Source organism: Bacillus rossius, chromosome 1, assembly GCF_032445375.1.
Source record: "Bacillus rossius redtenbacheri isolate Brsri chromosome 1, Brsri_v3, whole genome shotgun sequence".
Lineage (NCBI taxonomy): Eukaryota > Metazoa > Arthropoda > Insecta > Phasmatodea > Bacillidae > Bacillus > Bacillus rossius.
The window spans coordinates 194,854,717-194,866,401 of NC_086330.1; the positions used below are offsets into that span (position 1 = coordinate 194,854,717).

The following is an 11,685-nucleotide window of genomic DNA, read 5'->3' on the forward strand; positions in this document are numbered from 1 at the left end:
TGTCTCCTGAAATTTCTTTTGTTACTTTTTCAAATGGTCGTAGCAATCCGACCATTTCTTTGACACACTCTAACTCGCTGCTAGAAACCATTGGGGGAGCCTCAGGTCTAGTTAAAAGTATCGCTCCTACAATTGACACTAACTCCAAGAATCTTTCTAGCATATACAAACATGAATTCCATCTAGTGCGAACATCAAGTATCATTTTTTTAACTTGACCTTTTGATCCCGTTTCCATCTGTCTTTTCCGTAATTCGTCACTTGCATTGACACTCTTTTTAATGTATTTGACTATATCTCGAACCTTACTTATCAATTCAGTACAGTTATTAGCATCATCAATGGATTTAGTTACGACCAAGTTAATTGTATGGGCAAAGCAAGGAATAATTTTTTTTTCACCAAACATGTCACGATTGACCTTCATAACAGTGCTGTCATTATCTGTAATGACAGCTGAAACTTTTTCAATTGAAATATTCCACTCAGAAAAAATATCTGTCAGTTTTTCAGTGATGTACAGCGATGTATGGTGTTCTGTCAACTCAAAAACACCTAATGTCCCACTGAGTAGTTGAGACTTGTCCAGAAAGTGAATAGTGATACCCACAAATGATTTAGTTTGCATTGTTTCAGTCCAAATGTCATAAGTAATGCAATAGTTATCAGCATTCTTTATGTATGTTTTAAAAAGATCACTCATCGCTTCATACTTTTCGTCAATCCGGTTTTTTATTGTTTCTCGACATGGTACCTTGTACAATGGACACACCTCTTTCATTAATTGTAAAAAACCTTTACCTTCTACAGTAGAAAATGGTTTGTTATCCATGATTACAAAATTCACGATGGCTTCAGTGATTTTCTTTGATTTTTCCCCATCCTGTGCTGTTATGCTTTTTATGTTGTTTATGAAATCATCAACAGTTGGCTGCGTAGTTTTATTAGAACCACGAACCAGAATGCTTGACGATGTACTGGCAACTGTTTTTTCTTGTGAAAGTGACACTGGTACTGGAATATCATCATCTGTGCTGCACGATTTTGTCAAAGAGCAGACATTTACATCGTTGTTTGATGTTGCTGTAGGATTATCATTCCGTAAGTCACTGGTACCAGATGTTGAGGCAGCTACTTCTAAATAACCAGTAATGGTATTACCTCTTGACTTCTTGTTAGGTGGTTCTGTATCTTGCAATTGCAGTTCCGAATGTACTTTTTCTAAATGACCACGAAGATTTGTCGTATTGCCTGAAGTTTTTAGTTTCTTATTACATATTTTGCACACAGCTTCTTTGTCACCAGTTTTGGTAAAATAGAGCCAAATCTTACTTTTTAATTTGTTTGGAGGCATTGTAATCTGTAATGAAACAAACAAGCAATTGTAAAATTTTGGTTATATAATATACGTAGGGACACTTGTATTTCGCGAATACATTTCGCGTCAAGGTATTTCACAACATACTGTAGCTTTTTAGTATAGTTATTGGCTGTGGTCGGTGAGGGATGTTCTCCTCCACTTGACGGGGTCACTGAGAATGTGGGTACCGTTCTACTGCGCGCCCACAATTTGTCACAACTCTGAGAAAGAGATACAGTGTTTTGTGAAATATGTTGACAGGAAATGTATTCGCGAAATACAGATGTCTCTAAATATAAGTAATGTACATAATGGTAATAAGTTGTAAAAAAACGAGATAATACTTTTTTTATATTTCTTAAAGTGTAAACAGTGTTGGCACATATTTTACACGGAAAAAGCATTAAAAATACTAAGTTATTTAAAAAGCATTTTTTAACAAGTAGTGACTAAAATTTTATATAATATTGGTTTTTGTTTTCAATTCAAGTAGGTAAGATAAATCGGGGCATACATATATGTACTTAATAAATGAATATTTTTATAAAATTTAATATTTAAAAATTAAAAAATCATGTTTTAAGATGATTTAAAGACAACAATATAATAAATAAATAAAAATAAAGATTACATTCCCTCCAACATTAACCTGTAACCTATAAATACAATATATTCATATTAAATTTAATAAAGCTAAACTTTTTATTAGTGAAATTCAAAACATTAAAACTTTTTTTCCTTAATTATACTAGTATGCACAAGTTTCCACGTATTGCGTTCGTAAAATCGCTACTTTCGAAAACTCGGAGGTGGCATTTATAACCCCCCCCCCCCCCCCCTTTTTTTTTTCTTCCAGGCGAAGAAAACTATTATTTTACTTTTTGAACCCTATATATCTATCTGGTATGATTTTTGTATATTTGAACTTAATAAATTAAGTGCCATTAAATAATAAATATTTTTAATGCAACGACCAAAATAACCTCCGGCCGCAGCATGTCAACATGGAATGTTTGCTGGCCCTCCTCTCCTCGCCAATCCCTGCCTGCCCTCTGCGCTGTGGCCTATCGTGGATGTTTGGACTTGTTAACAACCACATTAATACCGGCTTACTTAATTTTACCGAGAAGAGAGTAAAAACATTTTACAACTGTCAGCAAACTGATAAAAGCAAAATTGTATGTATCAGGTAGAAAACATATGGCTGTAAACGTAAGACATTAGGACTCTAGTTATCCTGAAATGCTATGACATGTTTTTTCGAGTAGATATACACAGCGATCGACCAGATGTACACCACTTTTTGTTTTTACTGCCGCCGGCGATGTTTATTTTGACAGCTCAAGCAATTATCTTTTCCCATGAGATGACAAACAAAGTCACTTCACAGAGTAAAAAAATAATTACGCCACTTTTTCCCCAAACATGATGCCTTCTGTCCACCCCTGTATTCCCATCCCATACTTTTTAACATTCCAAGTCTCACTTGCGCCAGTATCTAATTTTTATGGGAGAGATAAAGGCAGAATGAAAAAAGCAACCGAAGTATTACTGGTGTCGACAAGTAATACTGGTGGATAAGCTATAAGAATTTCCTACCTTGCATTTCTACACCCTTCCTCTTATCAGCTGTATAAGTTAATCTTTAACAGCTAACGCGTTAAAAATGTTAATGAACGCACATTGATTACCAGAATAAAGGGTAACAAGCTCTTGTTTAGTTGAAAAAACAGCTCAAGTCGTCATGCCTATTAACTGCGTTACTTATAACATTTTTGAACTGTGTTTACAGGCGAACATCCGCCAAGGATGTGAGGAATGTGTCAACACAACGACGACAGAATCGACGAACACATTCAAAATTAAAATATCAGACAACACAAGAATTCCATGGAAGAAATTTAGTCACAAAAAAAACACAGACGAACAGTGGCCTAATAATGATGGGACAGTTTCAACAATATCAGGAAAAGCAGACAGTCAACAGCATTGGCAACGCAGCAAACATACTAACACAACAATGAAAATAAACAGGTATTATGTTTAAAATACCTATTAAGGTTCATTGTTAGGTCAAATTGTTCGACATCGGCTGATCTAGGCTTGTTATCTGTGCAATTGTGTGTTTTTAAAGTTTTTTTTTTCTTATTTTGCAATCTTCCGTTTTTTTCCATAACAAACAGCGCTAAACTGAAATGACATAGTCTAAATAATTGTATTATATTAAATTTCCTGGTTTTGCATGAATCATTTAAATAACATGTATAATAAACTATAGTATGCATATCATCAAAATACTCGATGACTGTGTGCGTTTCAAATAAATTTAATTAAGACTAATGATTGTATTATAATTTATAAACATAATACTTTACTTACCTACTTATCCAAAAGTACACAAATCATGAAGAGAGCAATATCCAGTAGCACTGCACAACCCGAAATACGCGCGAACGCGACTCCACGTATCGTCGGCCGAGTATCCACGAACGAAATGAAATGAATGAAAGGGGCGCACCGGTTGCTCGCGCGCCATTGGTTGGTAGTGTGTGACGTCACCGGGGGGACAGCTGGTTATGTGGAAGTAATGCCACAAGCGATGTATGCATTGGTCCAAACTATACAAGAATTTTACTTTCAAAAGCAGAAACAATAGCAAACACAATGATTCACAACACACATTTTTAACATTTCGTATGTAGATATTTATCTAGAAAATTACTTCAGTGTTGATTAAAATTTTAATCAAAATTTTAAATGTAAATGTATAGTTTTTTTTTTTTCGTGGAAAAGGGCATGTCCGTAATTTAAATGTATGTAAAGCTGGCCGTATGTTCGGGGTTTATGTGTGTTAGTGAGGCGGGATGATAAGCGCGACGCTCGCTGGTGCTTCTAGCGCGGTGTCTCCTCTGGACTGGCGCGCAGTCTTCTCCCAGTGCATATGAGCGGTGACCGTGACATTATATGGCCGAGAAATGAAGATAAAGGTGTACTGCACTGCCCTTAAATGGTTTCAAGATTCTGTATCGGTTGTTTTATGCCTAAAAATTACTCCGAAAACAAGCCATTTTCACTCTACTAAAAACACAGTTTAAAAACTTAATCCGAATTCAAAAGTACATTTCGGCATTCAGCGAACACTTAAATGCTTTTCGTAAACAGACCCCACTCGGATATCTTGAGTAGTTTTCAAATCACGTTTTTCCTGAAGCTCTGCGCACCGTGTGTGTGCCCGGGCAGACTGCAGCCTTAAGACACAGGCTTACTTAAAATAAAATTACCCTTGTTTTTTTGTTTTTATTTATCATTTCATGAATATATTGTAAATAGTACAGATCATGAGAGATCTACTATCCAAAAACCATTGCGATACATTTAGTTTTCAAGAAACTTTTTTTTTAATCTTCGATACTTATAAAACTTATATTTTTAAGTATAAATAAATGTTGCATATGCTAAACCATTTTGGTTGGTATCCTTATCATTTTTTTCCAGTATTTTAAGAAGTCTAAAATCATTTTAAAAATAACTATTTTTTGACGTGACGTCTAATAAATCGATGAACGCCGGCTGCACGCACGAAAAAGTCTTCCGTTACGCACATTGTCCTGTTACGCTGTGTCCCGTTACGCTGTGTCCCGTTACGCTGTGCCCCGTTACGCTAATTGTACGCTTGCGCCGCATCTATCTCTCTTCCACTCGATTGGAAAAACCATCGATTTGACTTTTTCGAGGCACATTAATCTTGAAACACTCCCATTCGTTTCCTACTTTTCCTATCATCTTCCTATCCTTAACAGAATAACACAGATTGGAAGAAGTTAAATAGCAAACTTGTATAAAAGTTATAGTTAAATAATCTCTTCGTTAAAGTAATAAACATATTTGAATTAATGAGTGCAAATAAAAGCAAATTCATCAATTAAATTGTACATTTCATTTCACTCCTTCTTTAGTGATAATTCAATAAAAATTATTCAATTTTATTCATAAAAGTATGCAATAATTTCATCAATGTTTTTTGTTATGACTTCACGTTAAACTATCGTTCGTAAACCGACTTTACAGACAACCAATTTTTTTATGAAATGTTATAAATTTTAGTATACATTGGAAGCGAATTTCCTAATTGTAGCTATTGTAATTTACTGACCATGTTTACTGACCAAATATATGTTATATAATTTAATGTATCAAAACTGTATAATAATTGCTACTGTATATGATTTGCTGGTAGCACCATGACAAAATATCCGCTGTACTGAATTTGAGTTCTGTATGTGAGTGTCCTATGTGTTTTGTATTGACAACTCCCCTTCAGGCTGCCTGGAGAAATGGAGGCTTATAAATAAATAAATAAAAAATAAAAAAAGAAAGGTCAAAAGTTGCCAATGTTTAGTTATTATAACTGTAGTAAAAAAAATACTTCTTTAAAATAAATATGCTTTTTTTTACACAATTTATTTTTAATTAAAAAAAAATAGGGAATAGCAGGTTTAAAATGTAACATTAATTTTCTCGATAGAGCTAGCGAGATCGTATCGGTATCAATCAATAGCTTGTATGTACAACAAGCTATGAAATTGTCCAGTCTCGCTGCTTTTCCCCTATATTTTTTCAAAATTTAAAAGAAAATACTTAAGTAAACAAATTTTTTTAACAGTATTTATTTTTTTCCAAATGATTTTACACATCTTAAAATACTGGGAAAAAATTGATACTGAAATCAACCAAATAGTTCAGTATTTACAACATTTTTGATACCTACTTAAAATGTGGGTTTTTATAGTAAGTATAGACAGTTAAAAAAATTGTATCTTAAAAACTAAATGTCGTATCATAATTTTTTTTTATATATTCAATAAATATTCATGAAATGATAGCCAAAATATTATAAAATAACTAGGGTAATTTTAATGATGAACGATGTCGATGTTTTTGGACTTTTTCGTCGATGCATCGGCGATATATCGCTCTTCAAAACATCGATGCTAACATCGATGTTTCATGAACGATACATCGATGTTTTGAAAACATCGATGTATCGTTTGCATCCCTAATGGTGAATATCTATGATCATGGTGGATCGTGGATATATAGTGTATTTTTTAATTTACGGATTAAGTTTGTTTTAAAATGGCGAGTTCGGTTGCAACTACTACAGAAAAACGAAGTGCCGATGGTGAAACAAGCAATAACAAGAAATCCAAAAGGGAACAAAAGGTGTTCTTCAATGCTTGGTTAGAAGATCCAGAGTTCAAGTCTTGGTTGATTCCAGTACCTAACAATTCAAAGAAGTGTAAGTGTAAAGTTTGTAATTCTACTTTGGTGTGTGGCAAAAGCGAACTTCAAAAACATGCTAAAACCAACAAACACATAAGTAACATGAGAGCTATAAAATTAGTACCATCAATTGTTTCACTGGTACAGAAAAAAGAACCAACACTTGAAAACAAGGTAAAGGCTGCTGAAATTAAACTTGCTGCATTTTTTGCAGAAAACAACGTAGGACTGAGTATAGCTGATCACTTAGTGCCATTGTGTACTGAAATTTTTGAAGATTCTAAAATAGCTCAACAGGTAACAATGAAACGAACAAAATGTACATCAATTGTTAAGAATGTACTTGCAACTGTGGAAAATGCAGAGACCATAAACTATATAAAAAATGTTCCTTTTTCTGTACTTGTAGATGAAAGTACTGACATTTCAGTCACCAAATTTATGTGCGTATTAGTGCGTTACGTTTGCCCTGTACAAAACACTGTAAGAACTGAACTTCTTGAATTAATACCTCTTGATGCATCAAGTTGCTCTGCCGCTTCACTTTACGGAGCTTTTAAAAAATCTTTACAAGACAAAGAAATCCCAGTTGAGAACATTGTTGGTGTAGCATCTGATGGTGCCTCAGTAATGGTGGGAGCGAGAAACTCATTTTTCTCACACTTGCGTGACGATGCCCCAAATGTTGTTTTGCTTCCATGCATTTGCCACTCAGCAGCTTTGGTTGCAAGCAAAGCTTGTGAGAAGTTGTCTGGATCTGCAGAAGAGTTACTTCGGGCAATATACAACTACATCTCGGGCAGTGCCAAAAGATGTAAACAGTTGATTGATATCCAAGAATTCTTTCATGCTGAACGGTTGAAAGTACTGAAGCCCTCAAACACTCGGTGGCTAGCGATGCATCAGTGTATATGTAGAGTTCTGGAAATATGGCCAGCACTCGAGCATTTCTTCTTGCTGGCAGTAGTTGAAGACAAACTCAAGAGTGCTGAATTCATTCTTACCCACTTGCAGAATGGCATGACCAAGGCTAATTTATTGTTCCTCAAGTATTCATTGAACTTCTTTAATACTTTCAATTAGGGATGGGAAATTTTCAAAATTTTCGATTCGATACCGATTATCGAGTCTTGTTGCGATCATCGATTCTTATCGATTATCGATTCCAATCAATTAGGTTAAGTTATAGATTCTCATTTTCGGGATTGAAGTATAAGTTACAATGGAATCAGTAAACATACTTATTGAATACACTAAAAAAGCATTTTTCAAAATAATAAATAAATACTATTAAATTTAACACATAAAACAAAACTTTACATTACTTGAAATAAAGAAATTGAAATTACTATTCTGTAATGTGTAATGTGTAGGGCAAGCATTATTTTTTATGTGGATTATGTTTAATCCAGTTGAATATGTAATTTTGAAAAGAGAATACGTAATTTAGTAATAGGTCAGTAGTACTAATAAAAAGTGAATTGTCGTAAAGTCATCAAAATACTAACAATTTCATTGGAATACAATTTAATAAATAGTATATTAATTACTAAATGTACAATCATTAACATTTATCAATCAAACTTTAAATAGCCACAAAAAGTTGTGATTATTAAAAATATTGTAAAAAACCAGAAACTACCAAATTCAATCTTTATACCTTTGAAATAAATGACAACATAGTGAAATATCATAAAAACAACACTTTTGACAAAATAAAATTGAAAGTTCTTAAAATAATAAATGAAAACTGGCAAAGCATCTTATTAGATCACAAAGTCTTATTAGATCCTAAATTCTTATTAGATCACAAATTCTTATTTAAAAAAACCAACATTTTGACTCGTTCAGGATCTAAACGGTTCCGTTTCTGATCAACAATCAGTCCTGCAGTGCTGAATAATCGCTCGGAATGTACAGTTGAAGGTGGAATGCAAAGAAATTTCTTTGACAGTTTTTTTAAACATGGGTACTTGGTATTTTCTTTCCAATACTGGAAAACGTTGGTACTTGAATTTTGAATAGGTTCTTCCAAGTAAACATTAATCTCATCTTCAACTGATGCGATGTGGCTTACACTTGGGGCAGTCTTCATTATGTTTGAGTAAAATGTCCACATACCATGGCTTTCCATTGCTTGGCTGGATGTTTGCGGCACAGACTGAGAGAAAAGCAACAAAATTTTCAAAATTAAAAATTAAAAATGAACAAACAAATGTGTCAACATAAAACAGCAGAAGTAGACAAATAAGAATACACTTAATGAATTACAAGGAAATTAGCACCTAACTTACCTCAGTTTCAGGTTGTTTCAAACAGATAGTTTTTCTTGCTTCTTCAATCAAAAAAACTTTCGCTTTTGTGACATTACCGTCCTGCACAAAAACATGGTGTTTAAATCGTGGGTCCAGTAATGTTGCAACTGCGTACAACATATTCTCTTCAACATCAGAATACTTCAAAGTTATGGCAGCAAGCATATCATTTTTGATGCCCTGTACACCTGATCCAGTAGGTGCTGGTTTCCTTAGCTCTTCAGTAGAACTGTTGATTATAGGTATGACTTCTGAGGCTGTCACACACTGAGTACTTACAGCCAATGTTGCATGGTTGAAAATACTTAAAAGGTTTACTACATTTGTCATCAGGTTCCATTCTGCTGATGAAAAAGTCACAGGTAACTGCAGAGTTGCTGATGCTAAAGAAACAGACTGTTTTTGCTCAAGTAAGCGCTGTAGCATATGGAGAGATGAATTCCAACGCGTTGGTTCATCCTGGATAAGTTTATGTTTTTTCATTTTCAGCGTGGCTTGAGCCTTCTTTAACTCTTTTGTCGCCTTACAAGAATGTTTGAAATGGCCAACTATGCGACGACCGTTGGCAATCAGATTATTTACATTCTTGTTGTTCAGTAGCCCTTCCTTTACAACAAGCTGCAGGGTATGTGCTAGGCATGGCAGATGTTCATATTCGGATGATTCTAGGCCAGCAGTTATGTTCCTGGCATTGTCTCTTACAATGGCAACAACTTTAGATTGCAGCTTCCATTCTTCAAGTGTTTCTGTGATAAAATTGCACAAATTGTTCCCTGTGTGAGATAATTCAGGAAAGGGAATAACCCCAATGTTGAGGTGTTGCAAGACAAAATTGGAATCAACAAAATGCACAGTTAGACCAAGATAATCGTCATTGGCTGTTGAAGTCCACATATCTGTTGTAAGACTCACATGTTCAGCTTCGTCCAACTTTTTGTTCACATTTTCCCTACATTCTTGGTACATGTGTGGTACAACAGTATTTGAAAAATGTTTTCTGCTGGGCAAAACATACCTAGGCTCAAGGAATTTGACAAATTCTGTGAATCCTCTGTCTTCAACCATGCTAAAAGGACGATTGTCTAAGCACATCATTCTACCTTTGTGCTGAGTTATTGATTTTGCACGAGGATCAGTGGACTTGAATTGTGCAGTTTTATCAATAAATGATTGTAATGTAGGCTGGTATTGACTTTTAGGAGTTAGCCTATACTGGTTTGGTGTTCTTGATGAAATATTCGTTTGGCCAACTTTCTCAGCATGCCTCGGGGACACTGAACCGCTGCCTCTCGATGAATCAGTAGCAGTAGGCCTAACATCTGAATTTGATGACAATGGCAAGGTTGTCTCTGAAGAACAATTTTGTGCTGAACTATCATCTATTTCATTTTCTTCAATCTCGCTCAATTCCGATGAATGTAGCCTTTGTTTCTTCGTCTCATGAACGTAACTCCCATGCTTGTTTTCGAGATGTTTTTTCATGTTTGTTGTAGTTTTAGATTTACCGCCACGTGAGATTGTACATTTACAGATTTGACATATTGCGTAGCCAGAATTTTGTCGGTCGATGACAAAGTATTTCCACACTTCACTAGACATCACGTAAATAAAAATGTTATTTTACTATTCGTATTGCGCTAACATTACCCAACATTCAAACAAAGAAGCATCACTGGAAACAAAAGCATGTAAGAAAATTTCTACAGTTGCCGTACTGGTAACTTACTGGAATGAAAACGTGTTTCAAAAACGTCCATTGAAATTTTATGTTTAAGTTGCGTAATTAACTGGTGATTTAATGTTTACTGTTATTAAATAAATTACGGAAAATACGTAACTCGTAAAATGTTACGGGCTATGGCCACATTATTCTTGCATTTTATCGTTAAGTAATTGAGAATAAGATCTGTACCGGAAGTTGGCAAACCTGTGAAAGTTCATGTATAGACAAATGCTGGTTAACAAAAAAAATCATTGACGAAAATAAATATGCAACAACGCAAGTGAATAAATATACTAGAAACGTAGAAAACGTGGCACACTTCTCAGTAGAATCTTGAAATTTTGTGCACATGGCTACCAATGTGGGTGTATTCAGCAAGTAAAAGTTGGGCTACAATTTCTTTATACGATAACACTGCGTTAATAAATAAATAACCCTAAATGCACAGTACGAAATCGCCAACCTCCGTTCCCGCTTACGGGATTGTGGCAACTGAGCTGTGGTAAGCTATGTTATATTTCATTTATTATTTATTATATCGTTTATGGTTATTTATTTAGTTGTAAAACTGACTAAAATTACTGCAACGACAGCGATGAACCGCTGCTAGGCAGCACTTTACGTCTACATCCTGCAGAATTTTAATAATCGGTGATTTTCGCCGATCCTCGATTATCGATTATGTATCAAAAAATCGGGGTATCGAAGAATCGACGGATCGACTTTCCCATCCCTACTTTCAATGCCATCTTTCAGTCCAGAAATATTATTGTACACAAACTGTCAGAAGAATCATAAAAAATTCTAAAGCAAATTTGTCAAAATTTTATGAAGAAGGAGGCAATTAAAGATGTTGTCAAAACTAACTGCAAAAATCCATCAAATTTTGTGCAATTAAATTCAGTTTATTTGGGTCCTGAATGTGAAAATTTACTAAAAACATTTCCACCAAATTTAGTTGAAGATTTTAGGAAAAGGTGCCTTGATTTCTACTCCGAAGCTGC

General features: G+C 34.5%; 1 protein-coding gene across 1 annotated transcript; it reads right to left on the reverse strand.

Moving 5' to 3' along the window:
- Window positions 1-2,189: 2,189 nt before the first annotated feature.
- LOC134527196 (zinc finger BED domain-containing protein 4-like) lies at window positions 2,190-11,429 on the reverse strand. Its single transcript, XM_063359645.1, has 2 exons — window positions 8,938-11,429; window positions 2,190-8,804 (listed from the first exon to the last, which is right to left on the reverse strand). The coding sequence occupies exons 1-2, from the start codon at window positions 10,555-10,557 to the stop codon at window positions 8,451-8,453; spliced, it is 1,974 nt and encodes a 657-aa protein (XP_063215715.1). The 5' UTR covers window positions 10,558-11,429; the 3' UTR covers window positions 2,190-8,450.
- Window positions 11,430-11,685: the final 256 nt, after the last annotated feature.